Here is a 27,610-nt window from a genome sequence, read left to right on the forward strand (position 1 = left end):
CCAGTCTTTGTTTTTGTTTTCCATTCACCCCTATGCACCTTACCTGGATGCCTGGGGCTTATAGATCTGCCTACCTCTGCCTTTCAAGTCCTGGGGATTAGAGGTGTATGTCACCACACCTGCCTGTAATTACTGTTTTAAAGTTATCTCAAAACAGCACGTATTTAATTGCTTTTGAATATTTATGTGTTTCATGGAGTGGTATGTTCCCAGGGAGGCCAGAAGAGACTGTCAGATCCCCTGGAGCTGGAGTTACAGGCATTTGGGAGGCATGTGATATCTAGGTGCTAGGATTGGAAGGATTGGAATGGGGTAGAGCAGCAGTTGTTCCTAACTGCTGAACCATGTCTAGCCTGGTTGGTTTTGTTTTTTGAGACAAGTTCTTACTTTGTAGCACAGACTGTCCTTGAACTCAGTTGTCATGTTTTTGCCTCCTAGGTTCTAACATTGCAGGTATGAGCCACCATGCACGGCTAAAAAACTTTTCTTGATTGGTTTTTCTGTTTTTTGGTTGTTGTTTTGTTGTTGTTGCTGTTTTTCGAAACAGGATTTCTCTGTATAGCCCTGGGCTGTCATGGAACTCACTCTGTAGACCAGGCTGACCTTGAACTCAGAAATCCACCTGCCTCTGCCTCCCAAGTGCTGGAACTAAAGGCGTGTGCCACCACCGCCTGGCTTGGTTTTTCAAGTAGTAAACCTTTTTAAAGAATTCTCTACTTTGTCAAGTGCAGGGACTCCCCATCTTCAATAACATCTAGAACATACTTGGCATTGAGCAAGTGTTTCTCCGTTGGATAGTGAAAATTCAGAGTTCTAAGGGGCATGGTGTAATATAAGTATATGCATTATGTATATGTGTCCCTGCCAGCCTAAAGTCTTATTTTAGTCAGTATTACGGAGCTTGTAATGTTGCTACTTATACTTACTGTTTTCAATGTTAGTTATATAACATTTCATTTCTATCCCATTGAATAAATTTTATTTCTTTTGGGTATTTAAAAAGTTATTTGCCCTTTGTCCATCAGTGGTTCCAGGTGAACACAGGCTTTCTCTACTCTAGGCAGTCACTCTGCTGCGAAACTGTTTACCTGGCTCCATTCTCTTTGTTTTCTTTTTGAGTCAGTGGGCTTTCACATTATTGACTGAACTTTATGCTAGTAAGCTTAGTGAAAACTCCATTTTAGAGATAGGGTCTAACTATGTATGTATCCTTGACTGGCTTGGAATTCACCGTGTAGACCAGGCTGGTCTCAAAAACCTACAAAGATCCTCTTGCCTCTTTGCCTTCCAGGTTCTGAGGTAGAGTACCACATGCCCGCCTGTGTGTTGTCTTTCTTATGCTAAATTTAAACTTGATTTAGTTAACTTTATTCAAAAGCTTATGAAAAACTTAAGGTGCATCTCAGAATATTGCGTAGTTGTATGTGTGTGTGTGTACTAAAGATGGACCCCAAGGTTTTGCAAATGCTAAACATACATTTTTATCACAAGCAATATTTTTAACCCTTATTTTTATTTTTTGGGACTTATTTTAAATAATAACTTTGTTTTATCTTTATCTTGGTGAACAAAAAAAGTAGAAATTTGGCTTTATTTTGATAAAAATTGATTTCAGTTATTTTTTTACATATGCTGGAAATCACCATTCTGATATAAAATGCTGTCTCTATTATTTAGTGTTTTTCCATCTATTTCCATATTTTGGGGCCATATTGGTTCAGTGATTAATTTGTTACCATTACCAAATTTTAGATGTTTTAATATGTGGGTGGAGCTACTTCTTTCAGTTTCTTACTCTAGTCATAAAGCTCTTATATATTAGTAAAGGATAATTTTGATTTAGATTGCAGAAGTCTTAGAATATGTTCAAACCAGTGTGGTGGCTCATGCCAGTAATCCTAGTGCTTTGGAGGCTGAGACAGGAGGTTCGCCAGCTTTCAGTGCCAGTCAGTTACAGAGTGACTGACTCTGATCCTAACTCAGAAAACAAAATATGTGAATAAAAGTTATTTCTAAGTAAATTCATATCTTTCAGTAGTTAAGGCTAATCTATTTCTAAGAAAAGAGTTTATTTCTCACAGGCAATTTTATTCTAAAAGGATGAACTTTAAAACTTCCTAGATTGTTGCTTGACTGAATTAGTTCTTAATAATTATAAGAGGGAACATTACCAGATATGTTGGCATATGCCTTTTATCCCAGTACTTTAGTCCTGGCAGAGGCAAGTGGATCTCTGTGAGTTCAAGGCCAACCAGCCTGGTCTATATACTGATTTCCAGGACATCCAGAGCTTATGTTAATATTTGTAGATTTCATTTGAGTGTAATTTTTCATTTTAATATGTAGGAATATTTGAAACAATTTGTGAAATAATATTTTTATTCATGCTGTTCGATACTAGGTGCTGCTTTTTTTTTTCATTTTTAGATATCTTATTTTAGTGTGTGTGTTTTTCCTGCTTGTATGTATGTGCACCATGTATGTACCTTATGCCTGTAGAGAATAGGGCATTGGAACTGGAGTTATAGACAATTGTGAACTGTCATGTGTGTGCTTAGGTCTGAACCCAGGTCCTTTGGAACACCAGCAAATACTCTTTACTGTTAAAGAATCACTCTAGCACCCGCCCCCCCTTGTCTTTTAAGAGGTATGTGCATACATGTGTGCAATGCTAGGATTTGAACTTAGGACCTCAAATGTTTGGCAAGTTCTCTAACTACCAGAAAACTATACTCAAAACACTAAGAAAAATTTCTGCAATAAAACTAAAACCAATTTATTAAACGACTGAGAAGAGTTGGGGATGCATGTAATTAAGTGGTAGAGCACTTGTCTATGTGTAAGGATCTGGTTATTAAAACACGGGGATTTGAGGTGAAGGAGTGTGAGGGTGTTTGGAGAGTATAAGTTTTTAAAGGTTTACTTGGTATGTTTATGTGTATATCTGCATAGGTTTACATGTAGCATGTATATTTAGGTGCTCAGAGAAGCCAGAGGGCTTCCTATCTCCTGGAACTGAAGTTATAAGTAGTTGTAAGTCATTCCTTGTGGGTTCTGGGAAATGCCCTAAGAGCAACAAACATCTTAACTTGTGAACTATCTCTGTTTCTTGTTTTGTTTTTAAGAGTTTCACCATGTATCCCTTGCTAGCCTAGAACTCTTAGCCCTCTACCTTCTTGTGCCTCCTAAGTGCTGGGATCAAAGGCATATATACTACTATGCCTGGCTTGGCTCTTATACCCACCATCTAAATGGGACCAATATGAGTATCTTGGTTTCTTTTTAGGACAGGCTAGATACCTAGAATTCATGCTCTTCCAACCTCAGCCTCTTCCATGCTAGAATTACAAATGCACGCAGCCATGCCTGATTTAATATATTTTTTCTGTTCATTGCATTCATCTATATGTAGCACACCCCTCTCTACCCCCCAACCCCGAGACCAAGTGTCATATAGCACAATCTGGCATAGAGCTCATGTAATCGAGGATAGCTTTCTACTGTTTTTCCTTTTCCACCTCTTGAGTGCTAGAATTGCTGGTATGAACTACCACATCCAATATGTGTGGTGCCTGAGACTTCATGCATGCTAGGCAGACACTAAAAATAAAGCTACATTTTAATCTCTTTTGTATAGTTTTCTTTATGCTGTATAAAAAAACTACAAATTGTATCCTTGAACAAAAATGATCACTCTTTTTATGCAGTCCTGGCTGTCCTTGAACTTGCTGTGTAGACCAGGCTGATCTCCCTCAGAGATCCTCCTATCACTTCTCTTCACTGCTGAGATTAAAGACGTGCACCACCATGCCTACCTGTAACTTCTGATAAAGTATACTCTTCACATAGTCCACATAATGCCTTCCTTTAAAAATGACATTCTAATACTTTGTACTATCATTGAATATAGGAATAGATGTGTTTGTTCTTGACTTTATTGGGCATGAGATTTTTAAATCAGTAACTTCAGTTTGTTATTCTTCTTTTTCCCTCTTCAGGCAGCTGAATATGTCCCAGAGAAGGTGAAGAAAGCGGAAAAGAAATTAGAAGAAAATCCATATGACCTTGATGCTTGGAGCATTCTCATTCGAGAGGCACAGGTTTAGTGATATAGGATTACATTTCCTTCTCTATGGGTCCAATCACACTACTTGATTCTGCAGTAATAATATTTTTATACTCCTAACATTGTAAATGCTGTTTATTGATTTTCAATTTTTAGAATCAACCTATAGACAAAGCACGGAAGACTTACGAACGCCTTGTTGCCCAGTTCCCCAGTTCTGGCAGATTCTGGAAACTGTACATTGAAGCAGAGGTTAATTTTTTATTTATTTTTTCTTATATAGCATCTGATGGCTATTACAGCTTACACTATAGTAATAGAAAAGAAGTTAGGAGCATAGTATAATCAGGACAAGGAGGATTTAAATGTCTCTGCCTTTATTTTGTAAAATAGGTATGAAGGAGTAATTAAAATGACTTTGAAATTTGGGTCTTTCACAAGCTGATGATTGTTGCATTTTGGAGTTGCAACAACATTAAAACAGTTTCAATGGTGTTGGAGTGCTTTAGCCTTTTATTTACTTGTCATGTGTCAATTTATTGCCTCCTGTGTCATTTATTTAGAACTCATTTGTCTTTTCCTATAACAAACTAATATGAAAATACAGAAATGTTGGCTTAGTTTAATAGAGTATTGTAAATGTCTGGTGAAATGAAACATTTTGGAGAATAATTATTTCACATTTTAATTTTATGAAAAATGCATGGTTTGTCAGTTTAAGGACTTCAATAATTTAAAGTTAATTTTGCCATATGATAAAGCTTACATTCTACAGGAATAAGCTAATATGACTCAAACTTTTTAACCATAATTTACCCCAGTGATACTGATTTCTCTTTCCTTTTGTTTGTCTTAACTTGAAGTTGGGCATGTTTATGTTAATGAGTAATGTCCCATTCTTGATTATAATTAAAGAAAAAGACCAAAACCTTATTTTTTAAAGACTGGAATTAACAGTCAAAACTGTAATAAAGTGTCAATTGGGGCACTAAGTAATCACTCACAGAATATAAATTAATGGGATGGAAGGGAGAAGTAGAAATAGCTGGAATATCCACATTAAGCTGAAAATGATGACCATTTCTTTTTATTTTTACTACTTTATGCAGTACTTTTAATATTTTGTAATATAAATTCTCAACATAAGTACTCTGCAACCCCAGCTGTAGCTGAAACTTGCTCTGTGGATCTCTTTTGGGCCTCTCTGTCATCAGTGATACTGAATAGACTCTAGCACAATATCACCTTTGGTGCTTCCTCGGAATAGTCCCTATAGCCACATATTTACACAGAGGCTCAGGTGTACTCAACTGAAGCTGTACATAGTTTGGATTGTGTTATTTTGGGGGAACAGAAATAACTGGGCAGTAACAGGAACACTTGTGTGAGTGTGTGGGTGTGTTTGCATATTTGGGTTTGTATGTGTGAATGAGACTGTAACTTATGAGGAGTCTGGTAGTTTGACGCAAAACCATATTTTTATGGTTTTATCACCTACCCTCTGGAACCATTTTGTTCCTCTGTATATTTAAATCATCAAAGTAGATGGGCTTGAAACTCAGTAGGCCTGTCTTGAATATGCTGAAGACATTGCTGCTTCCTATTACCTGATAAAACCAAGAACCTGGATCACATGCACTCGTTTTACCTCCTAATCTGACTTTACAAACACATTAGTTTGTATTTAAACTCACAAGAATCAAGCATGATTATATCGAAAGATAATTATTTTTGGAAAACAAAGTAGGACCTTCTGAGTTATGAAATTCTCTAAAATTCAGATGCTAAGTTAAGCTGAAATTGGCAGTGAGGTTTAATGTCTGTACTTATAAACATAAAAAGGTTTTTTTCCCCCTTCCCATTTCTTCCCTAAGTATAAAAGACAAACTGTATTCTGAAAAAGAATTGCAGGAGAAAGATTAGACACTATTCCAAGGGGCTGAAAGTTATTTAAATAACAGATTTGTTTTATAAAACAGTTCAGAGCTGCTAGGAGTTGCCTGGTTTGTTTAATGTTTGCAGCTATTTTACATTCAGACACATACACACACACACACACACACAAATATATATATATATATGTATGTATGTATGTACAAAATACAAGCACAGAAAAATGTGTATGTATAAAAAACTATTATTGAGAAAAAAATGATACCAAATATATGTGTGTTTGCTTTTTTTATATCTCTGGTTTAGGAATTACAATGTTAAATTAAATGCTGGTTTCAGAAATACCTAAGCTGTCTTTCTCTTTCCTGGTTTACTCTTCTTATTTTCACATTTATCTTTAGACCCACACAAGAAGCTAACATTTTCTTTGATCATGTCACTCAATGTGACCTTTATTTTTGTTGAAGACATATAACCTATTTACGGTGCTTATAATACTATACTATACTGTTTTAAAACATCCTGTATGCACACTCAAGAAAATAAAGCTTTGTTAATACATTGTTGTAACTCGGTATTTCATGGTGGTGCAATTATGATGTTACATTTGTTTAATTCAGCTAAACTAATCTGTAGCTAAATATATTAGTTTTTTTTTTCCTACTAGAACAAACATCTTTAGTAAACATGCCTCTTTAGGAAAAATGCTTCCCATGGAAATTTATTGTAAATTCTGTTTCAACACAGAAAGAACAAAAGAAAACAGATTAAAAAGTTATTTTAAGTTTGAAATATGAGTTAAAAATGAGTATATCTAAACAGCTATTTTTTAAAAAAAGTTTTTCTTATATCAGTGACAGTGATACACGTTTTTACATCAATGGGATCCTTAATTTGTTACTTAAGTGTTTGTTTTCCTGCTTTGCTACAGTTTAAAAATATTGGAGGTAAATTCTCCTTGCGGGTAGACATTTAGAATCAAATTGGGTATTTTTATAAAATTTGAAAATTAGACTAACATACTTACTGTGATATATAATTTAGGATCATTTTTATCCTCAAAATGCATTGCTTTTCTTTTGCATTTTGTAACTTCTACCCCAGAAGAAAATTTTAGAAGAAAATCAAGAAATAAACATGATAGTGCATTATAAGGAGCAGTGTCTAAATATGACTGCCTAGTTTTTATGTCAAAGAAACATTATGTGTATCTACAGCTTTACGGAGTTGCATATAATGTCTTAAGTGAATTCTAGTCTTCTTTCAGCTTAAGAAATACAGCTTATTCTTGTTCAATATTTTAGGGTCTTTTAGCCAGAATTGAGTCTCTTTTAAATTTTAAATTCTGGTGCTCTTTACAGAGCTACCTTTCTTGAGGACTTAAGTTATCATGGAATTGAGGAACATTACATAATACTGCTATATTCCCTTAACTTTCTCTCCCTCTTTGTGGTTTCTGTAGCTTTTCACATAATTAGGTGATCACTGTGACAACATGTAAGGTACAATATTTTATTGTTCCAAGTAATTTGAATTGAGCCACATTCATAAGACTTTTCGAATGGAAGGATGTTCTCATTGGTAGCTGAAGGAGGAAGAAATTATGCTGCTGGTTATAGCAATGATACACCTTGCTGTCTGTGAAAGCTGTGATTTAATAAAGCATGTAGAGAGTTGGTGGCTTTTCATTTAAACATTTAAATGTGAGTTCTTTGATCTATACTTGTTTTTTCTTTCCTTATAAATAGTAGGTTTTAAAATACACTTTTTACTTTTCTCAAAATAACCTTACTTGGAAAATGGAAATGAACTCAGGATGAAACATGAGTGACTTAAATTGAAATAAACTTCTCCATTCTTGATTCTGTTTTAATGCCTTTACATAGCACTTTAAATAACTGTATTACAATGTTTTGTATCTACTCAGCTTTATATAGCCCTATATTTAAAAATCTGTACTCTTTAGATCTACTTTTCCTGTTTGTAATAAATGTTGGTCCATGTCTGTGTGATTATTCAGATTTTACTCTAAAATTCTTCTTATTCTATTGTTTCACAAATGCATAAATATAAAGAAAAATAATAGAAATTACTTGCAACCATAACAATGAACAGATATCTGAAAGTGCTTTGGTTAATTATAGTACTGTTTACAAATGAAAGAAGTATTTGCATACTTACTGTTACAAATAGTAAATTATTTTTAAGTTTTATTGTATCCTTTTCCTTTTCCCCACCCACTGGTGTAGCACTGATATTTAAGTGTTGTCACTATTATTAGCAGTCTATAGTTTTTTTCTCCTGTGAACCAAGGCTTTTTATACTAAAACTTTGCAAAATATAATAAATAGATGTTTAGATAATAGTTTCTTTAAATAAAACCTATAATTTATATCATCTAGGAAAGATTCTTTTCTCTGACATTTAGCCATTTCTTGTTTTTAGGTAAAGTACTCTGCTAATTAACTAAAGTTCTTTAAAATTTTCAACGTTAACTTCATGTTATCTGTGTGTATGCATGCTCACACTTGTGCCATCACTTGCCTGTGAAGGTCATTAGACAATTCTCTTTCTACCATGTAGGGACTGGGAATCAGGATCAGATTGTCAAACTTTGTGGCAGGGCAAGCAGATTTACCTCCCTGAGCCATCTCATCAGTCCTAGATTTTTCAACTTATAAAGCAGAATTAAAGTGCTGGGTAGTGGTTCATACCTGTACTCACAGCACTTAAGAGTCTGAAGTAGGTAGATTGTTACAAGTTCTAGACCAGACTGTGCTGCTAGTAATTTTCATCCTAGTCTGGGCTACAATGAGAAAGACCTGTGTCAAATACTCAAAAAATAATCTGAAAATGAAGGAAAGGACTAAGTAGATCTATGATATATGTACAAACCTAAAACTAATTGAACTAGAACTCACAGATCATTTAGTTTGAAGTTTTCCTGGAGATATTAGTGTTTTAGCCTAAATTTACACCTTTGTGGAATAACATAGTACTTTACTTTTTAAAACTCAGAATGTAGACATAGGCCTTTGAGATCAAGTGTAACTGTGGTAGAGAAGTTTAGTTTCCAGTATTGGCATCAGGAAATTCACTGCCTGTAACTCCAGCCCCAGAGAATCCGGTGATCTCTATTGAATTCTAGTGTCAACTGCACTCATGTGTACACGGTCCCCAAACAGACATACATACACATAATGAAAATAAAATCAATTGTATTTTTAAGATATTTAGGTTTTATGTGTTAGGAATGTTTTACATGTATGTATGTATGTATGTATGTATGTATGTATGTATGTATATGTTGTGCATCATGTGTATGCCTAGTGAGTGTTCATAGGTCAGAACAAGCCATCATATTCTCTAGAGATGGAGTTGCAAATTTTTGTGAGCCACTCTGTTGCTCTTAACCTTCGAATCATATCTAGCTTGTGTGTGTGTGTGTGTGTGTATTGTGTGTATTGTGTGCATTGTGTGCATTGTGTGTTTTATGGAGGATAATTTTGGTATATGGGTTCCTCTCATCCCAAGAAGTGAGATATACCCCAATATGCTGTCTATGAGTAAGTAAAACTGCTCAAATGTTCAATGATACTGTCTTTTCAGCTTCCATATTTGGAAGTAGAAATAATTTCTGCTTCCATATTTGGAAGTAGAAATAATTTCAGCACACAGAAGACTTCAAGGTCCCTAACTATGAACACGTAGCAGTTGACTTTATTAGAAAGTAAAAGGGCCTTGGAACCCCCCCCCCTTTTCTTTTTCCCCTCTTAAAGACGTGATGCCTCAGACTGCCTTGCAGCTCTTAATTATCCTGCCTCAGACTCTTGCATGCTGGGATTACAGGCATGTGCCACTTGGTGATGTTTTGAATGAACTTTGAGCTGGCAGGATGTAGGCACTCACCCACAAGCTTGACTGCTTGAGTTCAATCCTAGGTCCTCCCATTACAGGCATAGTCTACCACACTGAGGTGAATTAAGTTTGCTTTTTAATTATTGTATATGTGGAGTACCACAGCATTCAGAGGTCAGAAAATTTGGGAGTTAGTTCTCTCCTTCCTGCTGATTGTTTCAAGGATTGAACTCAGGTTGCCATTACTTGTATGGCAAGTAATTTTATGCTTTATCGTCTCTATGGTCCTGTTCTACTTTGAGACAGTGTCACTCTGAAACCCTGGCTGGTCTCAGACTCACTACTGTCCTCCCTCAGCCTCCCAGTTGCTGACATTATAGATGCTATTATGCCTCAGTAAAAAGCTGCACTCTTAAGTGGTTGTGGCCAATAATGAATTAGCTTATTATTGAACTGTTTTTCTCTTAGAAAATTCGTAGCAGGAAGCAAGTAGTTGGCTAGTGTAATAGGTTAAATACTGTGGATGCTCCTCTATCCATTTGCAAATGCACAGCCATTTGCAAAGATAGTGAATGTTTGCCCTGACTACATCTTGTTGAAAAAAGCCACCTGCTTTTCTTAGGCTCAGGAAAGCATAATGTGGGTAAGTTGCCATTTTGTATGCCTTTGTCCTCCAAAGGAAGATTTCCTGTTTGGAGGTGTTGATCAATAGTTCTTTAGACATTTGTGACAAATGCAAAGGTTGAAATGTAGTTTTGAAATAATGTGTTGTAATGCTAAAAGTTAAAGTCCTAAAGTTATTGTTTTTAATCATAAATCTAAATATTACTTCCTAAGATTGTAGACATTGTAGATAGGAAATCATACTTTTTTCATATAACCTATGACATTGTTTTTCTTTATCTTAAAGTTCACACATAGGAGATGACTTTTTTTTTAAATGATGGTAATTTCTGAATCCTTTTATTGTGGATTTGAAGAAATAGTGTTGACGATTCAATGATAATGATCTTGTATTGTTATTACTCCACACCTTAAATGCTGGAGCATTGCCATATTTAGAGCAAAGGAGAATATTGTTTCAAGGATAAATTGTAGATCAAGAAGATAAATTAGGTCCCTCACACATAAGTACATCAAGTTGTTACCCTTTGGAGCCATAGGCCTGAGTTTGTGTACCCAGTTTTGTAATTTGATGTTCTGACAATGAACTCATGGTAAATAAGTGTTTCTAGCTGCCACTTTGGAGAGCTGAGGCCTTAGAGGGCAACGGTCAGTTTTTATTACTGGCTTAACATTTTCTGTCCTTGTAAGAATGGTAACTTTGCTCTTTCTTACATAGTCAAGAAGTGTTCTGAAGTGTCTCTCAGGCGTGTGGGTGCTGTAGCTATTTATTAGATCTCCTGTCAGTCAGGTGGGAGTACGTTCAGTTAGGTTTCACCATCACCACCCTACTTTTTAGACAGCTGTACTCTATAGATCTAGGCAAGCATTAAGCTGCTCTTGCCTGCCTCCATAGGTATGAGCTGTTGTACCTATATAGAGGTTTTTTATTTAATTTATTGTTGGTTTTTAAAAATTATGTCTATATGTTTGTGTGTGGTTTTGCACACAAGTGCAGTAACTGGTAGAAGCCAGGTGAGGATATTGGATCCCTTAACTAGAAATACAGCCCTTGTTCCTTTTTTTTTTTTTTTTTTTAATAAAACTTGCCAGCAATAGTGCTGTCTACCAGAATTCCAGCACATAGGATGGAGAGACAGGAAATGAGTTGAAGGCCAAACTCTGCCATGTGTTGTATTAGACCTGTTTACCCCTGTACCCCCAAAATAGCCAAAGAGGCCTCAGCCAGGCTAAGGCACTTGGCCACCTGAAGATCTGAGTTTAGTACCCAGGACTCACAAGCTGGAATAAAAACTAATGCCCCATGTGTGCCGTGGTACATGCTTCCGCTTATTAACAATAAGTTAATATTCAACAATTTTTTTTGTTTTGTTTTTTTGAGACAGGGTTTCTCTGTGTAGCCCTGGCTGTCCTGGAACTCACTCTGTAGACCAGGCTGGCCTCAAACTCAGAAATCCGCCTGCCTCTGCCTCCCAAGTGCTGGGATTAAAGGTGTGTGTGCCACCACTGCCCAGCAATATTCAACAATTTTTAAAAGTCAACATAACATTAATATCAAATTCTTTAGAATCTGACAAGCTTCAAAGAAGTGTGTTTTATTAGAGAATCACTTAAATTGTAGAAAATTAGTGACAGCATTTTATAGTAGCTAACTTAAACTCTTTAATAGTTTAATTACTAAATCATAACTTAAGTTTCTTACAAAACATTCCTTTAATTCTTTTGTGCACCAGTTTCATTGGTTATCAGTTTTTGTTTTACATTGCAATTAAAGTTTGTAAGGACTGGAGATGGCTCAGCAATTAATACTGGTTGCTCTTTCAGGGGATGGGGGTTCAATTCTCAGCACCCATATGACTTCACAACTGTTTTAAGTGTAGTTTCAGGCGATCTGCCTTAGAAGGTCCCAGGGATACAGGTGATGCACAGATAAGCATGCCAGCAAAACACCCATACAGATGAAATAAGTTTAATCTGATTTTGTGTCATAAACTGATTTTTGCACTTAAAGTGGGGGGCCACTAATTTCTCTAGATTGCCTTTCAAGTTGGTGAGTCTTCTGCCTCAGCTGTCCCAAGTACTAGAATTATAGGTTTAGATCACCAAGCCTCTAAAATGGAAACTATTTTTATAGTGTATTTTAAACTTATTTTGAAATTAATTTAATTTTAAATTGGATGAACATCTCAAACACTCTCAGCACATTCTTTGCATTGATTGTCTAGTTTTTAACATTTCCCTTGTAGTCAATTGTAGGATATTTAATTACATTGTGAGCCCCGCGATAGTGAACTGGAAAAATCTGTTTCTTGTGGTGTGCCTCAGACCTAACACACACCTTTAACCCAAGAGCTCAATTTGACAGTAGGTCAAAAGGCCAAGCAAACAACCAGTTGACAGAGTGAAACTTAAGAAAACCCAAGAAAGGAAGAAGAGGGTTCTTGAGTTGAAGGGTACTTAAGGCATGCAGAAAAGGATTTTTTTTCTTTGTTGGAGTAATAGTAGGCAATTTTACTATGAGAGTTTTACAGACATAGATTGAACAAGCTAGATGCAGGTGAAGATAAAATTAGCCAGAAAATGAGAAGGAACAGAAGATAAGAACATATTGCCAAAGTTAGTTTGAGGCCAAGCAGAGCAATTCAAAAGAATCTGAGAGAAGTTAACATTCAACTTGGAGAGGAATTTGAGCCAGAACAGCTGAGCTAAAATAGCCAGTTAAGAGTTGAGAAAGAACAAATAAGGGTGAGGTTATTTAAACAGTCCCAGAGGCTGAAAACATCCTAGGCCTAGATAAGATTGTACGGCTAGAAGCTTCCAGGAGTAGATCCAGGTTAGCAAACTGAGGCAGTAAGCATTGGAGACAACTGTTACTACAGGAGAATAAGTTACTGTAATAGTCATCCCTTGATACCCATGGAGGTACTAGATTCCAAGTCCACAATTGTTCAAGTCTGTAACTTAAATATATTTCATTATATATATTCCAATTTCTCTATATGCTTTTATTTCTTCTCTGATTTGCTTAAATTACCTACTACAATATAATTGCTGTAGAAACACTTACACTCTTGTTAAGGGGTGATACAGAAAAAGGAATACTCGGTACTAGTGAAAATTTTTTGTTGCCTATTTTCAGTCCATGAGCACAGGTACATTTAGAGGATCATGTAATCTCAGTTACTTGGGAGGCTGAGGCAGGAGGGTAAGGCTTGTCTGGTCTACAGAGTGAGTACAAGGCCAGTCTGGGCAATTTAGAGAGACTTTGTCTTAAAAAGATTGACATGAGCAGGAGAATGTAGCTCAGTGGGATTTTCCTTCTGTAGCCTTGGATTAAATTCCAAGTACCCAAAATGAACTGTTCTAAGCCAGCATAGTGGGCCATGCCCTAGTCCTAGCACTCGGAGACAGAGGCAGGTAGATCACTGATTTTTGAGGCCAGCCAGGGCTATGTAGAGAAATCCTGTTTCAAAAATAAAAATTATGTAACATTTAATAAGTATCTTGTTTGTTATGTGTTATGGTTAGTCATAATTTACCTTTTTTGATATATGGGTATACAATTTTTTGAGATACTTAGCTTAAGCAAAGCTAGGGATTTAAATTTAATAATCCTAGTTCCTTAATCTGGGTTCTTTTTTTTTTTTTTTTTTTTTTTTAAAAGTTTTATTTTTTTATTATATATGAATACACTGTAGCTGTCTTCAGACACACCAGAAGAGGGCATCAGATCTCATTACAGATGGTTGTGAGCCACCATGTGGTTGCTGGGATTTGAACTCAGGACCTCTGGAAGTGCAGTCAGTGCTCTTAACCACTGAGCCATCTCTCCAGCCCCTAATCTGGGTTCTTAATCATTGTCTACTAAGAAAAAAAAACTGAGAGTAAGTATGAAAGTAAGTATGTTGCAGGTTAATTAGTCATGGGCTGGAGAGTAGCAATTAAGACCAGAGATCCTGAGTGAAATCCCCAGCAACCACATGGTGGCTTTACAACCATCTATAACGGGATTTGATGTCCTTTTCCGGCACACAGGTGTACGTGCAGATAGTACACAAATAATATAAATAGGCAAAATCTTTTTAAATAAGTAATTAAGTAATTAATTGATTTTTTTCTTGCTAGATTTTCTTTTATTACCTGTGTTCATGTAAGACTTTGAGAATTTTAGGTGCACTTAAAAAGTAGTTAACCACAAAATTGCTCTAAAAGAATTTTCAGCAAATCTTTTAGAAGCTATCCGAATACAATAATTTACATGCAGCCTCAAATTCTGCTTTACTTTTAAAACATTTTATTATTAATAGCCTTAGATGGCCTCAGCTTCCCAAATGCTAGTATTACAGATGTGAGTCACTATATCCAACCTGCTTTATAAAATTTCTTAGCTCAAAATTTCTTTGTACTATTATGTATACTTTTTTTTTTCAACTTTATTGTAAATACTTGATTTGAGGGAAAGGTGATTACTGGTATGAACTACCATGCCCCTTTTATATAGTGCTAGATAATTGAATGCAAGGCCTTATTTGTGCTAGGTGAACACTCCCAGCCTCCTATGTACTTTTTTCAAGTGAAGATTGTGACTATTTTTCTCAAAGTAAACACTTTTCTCTCATACTTTGTCTTTCTTTTGAGACATGGTTACTTTTTGTAGAGTGGGTCATCCTGGAACTTGATCTGTAAAACTCTGTGGACCAGGCTAGTCTCAAACTCAGAGATTCACCTGCCTCTGCCTTGTAGATGCTGAGATTAAAGGCTTGAGCCACTATGGCCACTCAGCCTCTCATATTTATCTCTAAGATAAGAAAATATTATATAAACCCTCCAAGTGATGATAATAACTACTTTTGAGATTACCCAGTTTTTCTTTAGACATTTACCTCTTCAGGATGTGAGTATTAATAGGTTTTACCTGTACCTGCATGGCTCTAATTTGAAATAGTTGAAAAGAACTTTGTACCCAAAGGGGACAGTCAGATCTTTCAGGTTTTTTTTTGTTGTTGTTCATTTGTTTGTATAAGTCTTTCAAAGAATTGGAGAGAATACATTTGTTATTTTAACCTTAGGGGTTAAACCCAGGACTTTGTGTCCTACTACTGTCTCCAGCTGTGGATATTCTTAACATTCCACATTTTTTTTTTAATTTCTTTTTTTTTTTTTTTGAACATGAAATGCTTTTTTATAGCATGTTTTACAAGGGGAGGGGGTAAGAGGGTCCAGGTGGTGGAAAAGTACAAAATCTTCTTGGCCTGTGCCTTGAAACATGTCATGGTCTATATGGTACACTGCCTTGAATTATGATCTACCTGCAGTTCTTCAGAAGATATGGTACACTGCTTGAGTTATGGTCTCCCTGCTATTCTTAAGAAGACATGGTACTCTGCTTTGAGTCTATCTGCAGTTGCTAAGCAGGATCTTGCAGCTGCCAAGCTTCAGAGGACATTGTGCAGGTGGGGAAAGGTAGGGGGTAAGGGTAAGGGCGAGGGTCCTGGCTTCTGGCATCTCCCCCTTCTCTGTTTAGTTAGAGAAGGCGTCTTATGTTCAATCCCAACTATGTGAGTTTTGAATTTGGATGTCTAATTATGGGGGGTCTTAGACAAGTTCACAACCCCAAAACACTGATGTGAGACAAGTAACATTCCACATTTTTATAAGAATAACAAACCCTCTTTTTTTTTTAGTGACAGGGATCATAATTAAAGTGATACCAATATAGAGAATGTAAAGTATGATAGTATACTAGTATGTCTTCTTTACTTGTGCCTTCCAAGAGTTGCACATAAGCCTCTACCACCATTAGGTTAGCCTTTTGATACCTGCTTGCTAAACAGCTGTCATATCTTTTTCCCAGTTAGTAGAAATGTCTTGCAGAATAAGTTTTTGATAGGATAAATTCTGTGGAGTATATAGTGAGAATTTCTTTAAGTTATTTGAAGTTAATGATAGGAGATTTTTAAGGAAAAGGAGAAACTGAAGGTTTGACTTCTGTCTTTTATAAAAGAGTCTTCTGTGGGGAATGAACATCCCACATTTATTGAAGCTATATCAGCATTTCTAGTTACTTGACTTTGATACCTAATGCAGACTTTTAAATTCTGGGATTTATATCTGTGCACTGCCATACTGGCTTCCTATTACTCTTGATTTATGGTTTATTAGGCCTCTAATGAATGTTCGATTTTGTATCTCAGAGAGTGGAAATTCCTTCACTCAGATACCTTAAACTACTGTTGAGTTGGTTCTAAAAGGCCATTGTATTTTGCAACTGTACAACTTTAATTCTGTTTTCCAAGTTTGAAGAACTGTATAATTGTACTTTTAATGTTTCACAGTATTTAATAGGTAGAAAGTCACGTAGTAGTTATACTTTAAGAAGCTTGTGTGGTGGGGCAGGACTAGGTATGGTGGTGGACACCTTTAATCTTAGCACTATCAGACAGTTGAATCTCTGTGAGGCCAAGGACAGCCTTGTCTACAAAGTGAATGTAAGACAGCCAAGGCTCTGTTACACAGAGAGACCTTGTCTCAAAAGAGAAAAGAAGAAAGGAAAGGGAGGGAGGGACAGATGGAGGGAGGGAGGGAGAGAGGAAGGGAGGGAAGAGGGGAAAAGAAAGAAAGAACGAAAAGAAGAAGGAAAGAAAGAACTAGCTAGCTAGAGGGTGAGGTTGGGGTGAGAAAAAGGGCATTTTGTATTTTTCAAGCCTTACACCTGAATATTTTCAGAGATTTTTTACATAGCTATAGGTACAGAGTGAATGATACTAAAAATTTACTCCTTTGGTTTCAGTTTTTACTTTCAAGTGGTAAAAACTAAAAGACTATAAAAACTCCTATCTGCTTGAGTTGTATTTGTTTAGACTGAGAAAAACATGAATTAATATCCCAAAGTCATATATTTTGAGAGAAGAAAAATGTTTTTATATGAGCTCCCAACTCTAAAGAAACTACTTTGTCTGTCTAGCTGATCCATTGACAGTTTCTAAGTTGATTTATTTTGCACAAAAAAGAACTAGTTTCATTTGCTGTATACATTTTTAAAATTTTTATTTTATATGTATAGATATTTTGCCTGGATGCACAAATGTGTGCACTACATACATGTCTGGTATGATGGATCCCCTGGAACTCCAGTTACAAACAGTTGTGAGCTGCCATGTTGGGTACTGGGAATTGAATTCCAGTCTTCTAGAGGTGCAGCCAGTGCTCTTAACATTGAGCCATCTCTCCAGCCTCTGCTATATGCATTTTAACATCTATTTTTATATGTATGAATATTTTGTATTTATGTGTAAACATGTATGCAGTACCCACAGAGGACAGAAGAGAGTGTGAGATCCCTTGGGACTGGAATTACAGATGGCTGTGAGCCACTGTTCGGGTGCCAGGAACTAAACCCAGGTCCTCAGAAAGAGCAGCCAGTGCCCTTAACCAATGAACCACCTCTTTAGTCCTGTAATATGCATTTTATTAATGAAAAAAATATATAGTGTACACTGAGACAGATCTCGAAGAAATGGAAATTAAGATAAAAGCATACCAGTTGTTATTTTTTCATCATAGTATCAAAAGTTGAAACCTAGCTTTAAATAGAATCCACAGCTGTCGTGAAGTCTTCTGAAATACGTGGATACCTCTGGAGTACCTGAAGACCTACAGGGAACCTAAGTATGGCATGGTTAAAATTTAAAAAATGAAAAGAAAAAAAAAAAAAGAAAAGCACAGGAGTAGTGGTACCCAAGTTTCTATCAAAAAATGAAGCTGATCTTATCAAATTCCAGATTTTACTAATGATGAGGGAGGTATAATAAGAGTTATATTGACATACTAATGTTGTATATATTTGTTCATTTGGGGATAGTGTCTTACTACATCTGAGTAGCTTGGAACTCAAACCAAACTAACCTCAGACTTGAGTCATCCATCTTCCTCTGCCTCTTAAATCCTGGGATTAAAGGTTTGTGGTACCATGTCCATGTTGTCTAGTTTTGTTTGAGACAGAGCCTCTCTTTTTAGCCCTGGCTATCATGGAACTATGCAGACCAGGTTGCCTTTGAACCTACAAAGACCTTGCCTCTGCCTCCCAAGTGCTAGGGTTAAAGGATACATCACCATACCTGACATGAGTATTGGCTCTTGATCACATTTAGTTACATTAAAAACATTAGAATAACCAGAATTATATTCCAAGTAAATAGAAAGATTTTGAATATGAGCTTGACTATAGTATATGGTAAAGCCTTGTCTTAAATAGATGGGGGGGGGGAGGGATTTATGCTGGGAAATTACATGCCTTCCAATCCTGAGTTATTTTTAAAGTTAGGGATATGGGTGTTTTGCCTGCATATATGTCTGTGCACCACATGTGTGCCTGGTGCTCATTGAGGTCAAAAGGTATCAGATTCCCTGGAAATTGTTGACGCCATGTAGGTTTTGCAAACAAAACTCTCTGGTCCTCTGCAAGAACAAGTGTTCTTAACGTCTGTGCAGCTTTCTGGCCCCAAATCATGAATTTTAATTTATAAAAATTAGAATATGACAGTAGTTTCACTTGTATAATTATAAAAATTGTAAAATTGTAATATAAAATTTTATATGGCTGATACTTTTACTGCTAACATGCAGATTTAGAAAAAAATTCTGTTTTTATACTCAGGCAATAAAGAGACTTTGAAAAAGTGTTTTTAAATAATTATGTATGTGCACACTCATAAGCAGATGATGACAATATCAGAGTTGTTCTCTCCTTATTCTATGTTGGGTTGTGGGATCAAATTTAGATTATCATGCTCAGGGCCAGGTGCTTTTTCAATTGTCTAATAATATCCCTAACATTTAATTTTAGAGAAAGATTCTTTGCCGTTTGGAGTTATTTCTAACACTCATTCAGTTCCCTCCCCTTTTCAGTACTGAATTGCAAGGCTATCTTGGAACATTATATTGCCTTCTGCCTTAGTCTCTGGAGTTCTGAAATTTAAGATGTATTCTAGCTTTAGAATTAGCCTTGTATATAGCAAAAAGTGGGAGGTATTTTGTAAGATTATCCACTTAAACATTATACTAACCTAAAATTCCAAAAACTGACTGACTGTGATTTTAAGACTGAAGTCCTTACTGGATATAATAAAATTTATCTGCATTGAAATAAAAAATCCTGAGACACTTGCAATGTATACTTAATGTCATAGGTTGTCAAATGTCATGGGTTGAATTGCTGAATTAGAGGATAACCATTTTAACTTTTCTACATCCTATTGACAAGTTATGACTGGTACTGTGTATTTCCATAATGCCACTATGTAACTTATAAGTGGAAATTTTTCAAAAATATATGGAAAATATAGGCCTAAGATAGGCAGATCTCTGTGAGTTTGAGGCCAGGCTGATTACCTAGCTGGCCAGGACTACATAGACCCTGTCTCAAACAAAAACACCCTGAGTCATGGCTTAGCAGACCATGGTGCTTACCACTTAACTTAATAATTTTGAGTTCAGTTTCTGGAACCCCCCAAGGTGAAAGGAGAGAACCAACATCCATTGAGTTATCCTCTGAGCTCATACAGTGGTTCAAGTGCCCACACTCACACATTAGATATCTTTAAAATATACATTAATTCTTGTTTTGTTTTAACTTAAGCATAACACTTAAGAGTTCAAAAATCTGAAAGATTAGCTTTTGGTTTTACAGAAAAACATTGGAAGCCTATATTTAATATTGTTTACCTTTGTTTTTAAATCTTAAAGCTTTTAATCCAAACCTTCAAACATTAAAGATTCCAAATTGCTGACCTTACATTTTTAGTGGTCTTAATTATACTAAATTTGGGACTTTTATTTTGCAGAAAATATACTTGGTTAATAGAATTTTGTTAAACCTTAATTTTTTTTTTACCTTTGGAATTTCAAGAATGTTGCAGTAATTTCCAAGACAACTTGCATAAAATGTGAGGGGGAATTGATGTTAATGGAGTGTACTACAGGAGAGTATTGGGAAACAGGTTTAGGATACATCTTTTTTTCTGAAGTTAAGCTGCTGGATAGAGTTTTTAACAGCATTTTAAGGCATTGAAGAATTGTCAGTACAACAAAGAATTGCAAAGATCAAAGCCTCATTGGGAGGAAAAACAGAAAAATTCAAAGGAGTGATTAAACACTGTCTTGAGAGCATTTGCTCAACTGGGAGAATCTGAGCTGCGATTGGAAGTCTTCTGATAAAGACCTGCCTGTGCTGGAGGTTCAGTGGCATGTCTTCTTTTAGGACTCTGTGCCAAAAAGCTACACTTAGAACAGAAGTGGCGAACCAGTAAGTCTGTGCCATTTACAAACTGAAAAGGATGAAAGAAGTTTCTTTGATTTGAAGAACGGAATGGGAAAATTCTGATGTGACAGTGAGACCATTAAAATTGATACAACAATGTTATATGGGTTGAGTATTGAAAAAAAAAAAAACATCAGTTTAGATTTGGTCTAAATTGTGATGGTGGTGCTGGGTAATCATTCAGACTTTTATGGGGGAATGCACTTTTATATAAGACCTACAAATCTGAAACATGGAACATTTTGGTTGTTTAAAGTTAAGTATGTAAAGGAACTGCCTGTAGTAGTAGCTACAGACTTCCAAAGATTTCAGAAGCTAGAATTGAGTGAAAGAAAGGATAAAGGAAAAATCAAAGGAGTCCATTTTGGAGTTTTATCAGACTTAAAAATTCTTGGCATTCCAGAAGTGGAAGACAAGCAGAATTTGAAGAATTTTATAGAATTTAGATTTCAGCCAATAGATTCCTGATGCTTATGGAATCTCAGGAAGGATTGAGGGTGGGGGAAAGCTATACCCAGACATGAGAACGTAAGTTAACAGCAACAAAATGCCCTCAGAAGTGAATGAGAATGTCTGTGTGACCTTCAGATGGATGACAGCTCTACAACTAGAGGAAGCAAGAACACAGTGGAACAACTGCCTCTTCAGTTTGCTGAAAGAAAACACCTGGCCACTTGAGTCAAATTGATAGATGGAGTATTATTTTTTGCCACAGTTTATAAAATACTGTTAAAAATGTATTTTTGAACATTCTTAATAGTATATCTCACAAATGCTAGGATTAACAGATGAGTGACATCATAACCATTTTATATGCTGGCGCTTGAACCCAGGCCTTTCGATGTGTTTAACTTGGGACTTTACTAACTGAACTACATTCTCTGCTTTGTTTGTTTTAAATCTTTGCTGTTCTTAAGTTATGTAGATCAGGAGGTATGTGTGCACATAAGTACAGGTACCTGCAGAGTACAGAAAAGGATATCACAGTCCTTGGAGCCGGAGTTAGAGACTCTGTGGCTGCTGGGAACAGAATGCCAATCCTCTATAAGAACATTATATGCTCCTAACTGCTGAGCTATCTCTTCAGTCCCTTGACTTTAATTTTTCTTTTTTAAATGTTTATGTGTCCCGTATATGCCACGTGTTTGGGTGGCTGTGGTGGGCAGAGATTGTCTGATCTAGAGCCATATATATGTGCTGAAAATTAAACTTAAGTCCTCTGCAAACAAGTACTCTTAACTATCTGAACCATCTCAGTCCAACTTGGCTTTTATTTTTTAATAAAAGACTATAAGTATCATTTTTAACATTTAAGTATGTGTTTATGTACATATAGTACGTGCATGCATGCTATTTCTGGAGATCAAAGGATAACAATTGAAAAAGTTGATTTCTTTTACCATGTGGGTTGCAGGAATTAAACTTGGGTCTTCAGGCTTGGGAGCAAGTACCCTTACTGTTTGAGCCATCTTACTGACCCTTGTAAACTTTAATTAGTTTAATCCAAATGTTTGATTTGTGGCATCAAGCAAGTAGCTTCTTAAAGAAGATGTTGGCTCAAATTTCATTTATTTTTGAATTAGTGTGAATCCCAGGCTGACCTTGAATTTGTGTTGTAATCCCAGCTGGCCTTGAACTATCACCCCCCCCCCCCCCCGCATTAGGCATCCAAAGGCTGGAAATATAGACATATGTTGCTATTCTAGTTTCAATTCTAATAGATGTTTAGAGGCTGAACATAATCTTTCCTTTAAATAAGCACTATTAGGAGCTGGAGAAATATCAAAGGAGTTAAAGTGTTTGTTATGCAAGCATGAGGACATCAGTTTGGATCCCTAAAACCCATCTAATGCCAGATATAGTGGCATGTACTTGTCTAATCTCAGCCCTGCCAAGGTGAGATGGGAGGTAGAGCCAAAGGAAATCCTCAAAAGTGAGTTAGCTAATCTGATTAAACAAGGACAAACAAAAGACCCTAACTCAAGGTAGAAGGTAAAAGACTGGCACCAGCAGTTGTCCACTGACCTCTACATGAACACCATGACATGTGTACCTGCATATATACATGAACACACTAGCATGTATGCTAACTCTAAGTTGAATAATTTTGTACTCCAAATGCAGTACGTATAATAGACGTTTTATTTCTTTTGTGCATTTTAAAAATGTTTTTGTAATTGTTTTGAGAGCTGATTGACAGTATGTTTACTATATTAACATTAAAAAACACTAGGCATGATGATTATACCTGTAATCTTATCTACTTGGTAGGCTGGCTGGAGGAGCCTCACTTCAAAAAGCAAGTTCAAGGTCAGGCTGGACAAATTAGCCTTACTGTGTATCAAAATTAAGACATAAAGGGTTGAGGGATATACCTTAGTGGTAGTGTTTGCCTAGCAAGTTCAGTCTCAAGTACCACAGAAATAGAAAGCCAAAAATGGTATTTACATCCTAAAGGACATGTTTAGCACATAAGTCAGTAAAACCCAGTAAGATCCTTGAGGTGCAAAGCCTTTCTTCAGTAACATTCAGTTTCTCAAGAACTTTAAGATGTCTAATGTGTTTATGTGCATGCTTGCTTTATTTTCACCTTAATAGATGACTATTTCATTTTGAGTTTTTAGTCTGCATTCATATCTGCATCACGTGTGTGTACCTTCCATCAGCTCTCCTAGAACTGGAGTTACCATGAGTTGCCATATAGTTGCTGGGGATTAAACCCAGATCATCTGGAGAAACAAACATTGCTCTTAACCACTGAGCTCTCTCTGCAGCCCCAAATGTGATACTTTTTATTAGCACACAATATACTGTCTTATTTACTTTCTCCTGTGATTTAAAATGTTGAAGTGCTTCCTCGACTTGTTTTATTTCAGATTTTACTGCAATGAGTAATTATATGCATGTCATCTCCAGTTGTATGAATATAGATTAAATTCCCAGAAGTGTGGGGCTGGAGCAGTGGCTCAGTTGTTAAGAACACTTGGCTGCACTTGCAAAGGATCTGAGTTTGATACCCAACATTCACATGGTGGCTCACAACCATCTCTAGTCCTATCTCCAAAAGGTTTGACATTCTCTTCTGGCTTCAGGCATACTGCTTCAAGAGCATGCTCATCCAACAGGGGAAATGCTTCAGGCTGCACTCAGTACAGTGGCACAAGCACATCTGGGCATAACATTTACACTTTTTTTTTTTTTAATTCCTAGAAATAGAGATGCTCTATCAAAGACTCTAGAAGATTTGTTAGAAATTTCTCAAGTCCAAATAGTCCTCCAACACTACTGATAATCTTTGAAAGCACCCAGTTTCTTAACTTTGCCAGTACCTTGGAGTAATAAAAAATTATTTTATATAATGAAATTGTCAAAATAAATCTGGTTAATTAAAGGTCATTTCAGGGAAGTTTTCATTTGCATCTGCTCTTATAAAGAAGATTGATCATATTTTTGTATGTTCAGAGTCCTTTCAATTTCTTTTTCTGATAGCCAGTTTATCTTAGTTCATTTTGATCGTCTTTTCCCCCATATTTGCACAAACATTGAGTAAGTCAAAGGAAACTTTCGATTTTAGTACAACTTACTATTAGAGATTTTGAAGGTTTCTTGGAGGTGGATGGTGCAGAGGGTTCAAATGGTCTCATGTAATTCAAGCTGGCCTAGAACTCCCTGTATAGGCAGAGGGTAACCATAGGCTCCTAGTATTGATTCCTCCTTCTACTTCCAGGTTCTGAATTTGTAGGCATATACTGCCATGCTTTGCTCAGAAGTTCAAATGCTTCTGGCAGTATTCAAATCATCAGTGCATTATATGTATTGCCTTTGCTTGTTTTTCTAATGTCAGTTGTGGGAGTGATCAATATAGTTTAAGGTAAAGGACTAAATATTTCCTTTTGATTTAGTGTTCTTATTGACATAGTATTTTTCAGTTAGATGTTTTGTACATTTTTTGTTGGTGGTGGTCAAACCCCTAAAATTCTTGCTTTAATTATTACTATCATTTGTTTGTGCACACACACTGACCACACAGGTGGAGAGTTTGGAGGTCATAGGCCAACTTTATGGAGTTAGTTCTCTTCTACTTTGAAGTTGATACAGGAATTGAGTTTGTTGTTAGGCTTTGGTGGCAGGTGCTTTCTCTACTGAGCCATCCTACCAACTTATGATCATTTTATTATTACCTTTTAAGATTTTTGTATTTTTACAATTCAACACCAGACAGGAGAAGATTTCAGTGTCCTTGTGAAATACTTTAATATAGTTTTTAAAGGTCATATCTCTACTGGTTGCTTATAAAATATATATGAGAGTCAGTTGCTCCAGAGCTACCATGTACTTCTCTTGGGTATGTCCTCTTTCCTGAGTCTTTATTCAAAAGTTATAACTCCCCCCCCTTTTTTTTTAATATGCTGTCCAGTGCCTAACTATGCTTTCCCTTATACTTTGGGCTTCCTTCTCCTTGGGGAAGCTTCTTTCCTCCTGCCATGTGGCTCTTTATTAGCCATGCCACTGACCTCCATGCTTAACTGAAATGGCATGGACTTTTTTTCCTTCTTCCTCTTCCACATTTGCCTAAATTTACAGCTTGTTTGCCTTGAGTTTTTAAATCTGGAATGAAATTGTTCTTGATTACCTCTCCCCCTCCAAAAAAAGAAAGTTTGTGAGAAAGACTTTGACTTATTTCTTGTGAGACTTGGGTCATTTTTATGGAAAGTGATTGACATTAAAATCATGATGAAATCTTTCAGTAATTAGAAACCTTTTGAAAAAACTAATGTATACAAAATTATATTATGCTTACTAACATTAAACATTTCAATTCTGTTTTTTTCTATTGGTAATCAAATACTAAGTAATAGAATCTAGTTTTCAAAAAATATAACCCACTCTATCCAATGAAAATCTTACCTGTACAATATTTGTCTCTAGATATTATACTTTATATACATATTGTAGTAGGACAGTGGGGTATAGGGAAGGGGCAGAGCAATGGTTTTGTACCTATTCCTCTGTCCATATCAGGTTTAGGTAATGACTGAGGAAGAGCTCCCGGTACTCAATTCAACACTATGTAATTTGTTTTTTTATTATTTTTATTATATCTGATGATAATTTGATCATTTTGAATTCACAAAGAAGGTTTTATATTTATAGAAATTAGAATTTTTTTCTTTTTTTTGTCTTTGTTTTTCTTGTAAGGAAAGTTTATTAATTATATTCCACTTTCAGTCTCTAATTTCTCCTTTTTATGGCTACTTAAGAGATATTTCTGGAACTAAAAATGACTTCTCTTCAGTAGAATGAATGGGAAATGGAATTGATTTTTATTATACTCACATAAATATCTAAATCATGAAAATCCACTGAATTTAAGACTCCATTATTTGAGCCTGCAGTATAACTCAACAAGTAAAAAGATACCTTCCACCAACCCTAACAACTGAGTTCAGTCCTTGGGGTCCACATGCTGAAAGGAAAGAACTGATACCTGCAAGTTGTCCTCTAACTTCCACACATTAACATGGGGCATGTCTGCTTGCATGCACAAGTAAAACAAACTGAAGAGCATTTTTAAAACTACTGTGTTCAGAATTAAAGACCCTATAATGAACTTTTATAAATTTATAGATTTTTACATTTCCTGATATACTTAAGGCGTAGTTTATGGCTAGGCATGCTGACATATACTTTCTCTTAAGTGGTTTGTTTATTTCTGTTTTGTGTGCATTGATGTTTTTCCTGCATGTATGACTGTGTGAGGGTATCAAATCACTCGGAACTGGATTACAGACAATTGTGAGCTACCATGTGGGTGTTGGGAACTGAACTCTTGTCCTCTGGAAAAATAGTCACTGCTCTTAACCACTGAGCCATCTCTTCAGACCTGTGATCTATGCTTTTTTAATCCTAGTAGAGGCTGCCATATGTTGGTTTTATAAGTAATTTTGACCATAATGTATAAATAGGGATATTTGTATGTCTGAATATATACAGCTGGTAGGTTTTTAATTATATTGATTTAGTACTGTCATACACTGTTGTGGGAGCTACAAGAAAACTCAGAATCTTAAATGACTGTGACAATCATGTCTTTCCACTAACTCATCCAAGGATTATTCACTCATCAGAAACAAGATTCAAGATAATTTTTTTCCTTCTGATTCTGGGTCTTATTTTGTAGGCCTGGCTGGCCTTGAACTCACAGAGATCTAGCTGCTTCCTGAGTGCTAGGATTAAACATGTACACACACAGCTCCATGTAATTATCAAAATACCATGAGTACCAGGGAAATAGCTCAGCAGGTAAAAGCCCTGACAATGAAAGCCTAGCAATGCAAGTTTAAACCTAGAACTCACATACAAGCCAGTGACACACATTTGTAATTCCAGCACTGGAACAGTGATAGTGGAGGTAGGGACAGTTATTACACTTATTAACTTAGTATGTGGATAAATCATTTTAGAATCAAAAGTCTAATTTTAAAAGGCAAACATAAGACTATACTTTCAGGGATCATTTCTATTAAACAAGCAAACAATGAATGGTACCAAGTAAAAGAGAGATCGGAGGGAACGCTGAACCTGTTCTGATTAATAAGAGGAAAGCTATTGTTGTACCTGTCTGTCTGTTTGTCTGTCTGTCTGTCTCTCTCTCTCTATCTCTTTCCTTTTTTTAGACATGGATTTGTTGTCTGTCCCAGACTGTACTAAGTGCAATTCATCATCCAGGCCTGGGCCACTGCCTAGCTACCTTTTACCTTTAACCTAATCACTCTAACTTCTAGGTCTAGAAAATCTTAAATTTTTTAAAGTATTATTATTAATATTAGACTGGAGAGATGGGGAAGTGG

The 27,610-nt window shown here is 35.9% G+C and overlaps 1 protein-coding gene across 1 annotated transcript in view; it reads left to right on the forward strand.

The window, feature by feature from the left end:
• Positions 1 to 27,610, forward strand: part of Cstf3 (cleavage stimulation factor subunit 3) — a 77,552-nt gene that overhangs the window by 14,489 nt on the left and 35,453 nt on the right. The window contains exons 2-3 of the mRNA XM_028766911.1: positions 3,999 to 4,100; positions 4,223 to 4,318. Coding sequence (XP_028622744.1) covers positions 3,999 to 4,100; positions 4,223 to 4,318 — 198 coding nt within the window. The remainder of the gene's footprint in view (positions 1 to 3,998; positions 4,101 to 4,222; positions 4,319 to 27,610) is intronic.

The sequence above is a fragment of the Grammomys surdaster genome, unplaced genomic scaffold, assembly GCF_004785775.1.
Source record: "Grammomys surdaster isolate TR1022 unplaced genomic scaffold, NIH_TR_1.0 170, whole genome shotgun sequence".
In the NCBI taxonomy this organism is placed as follows: Eukaryota; Metazoa; Chordata; class Mammalia; order Rodentia; family Muridae; genus Grammomys; species Grammomys surdaster.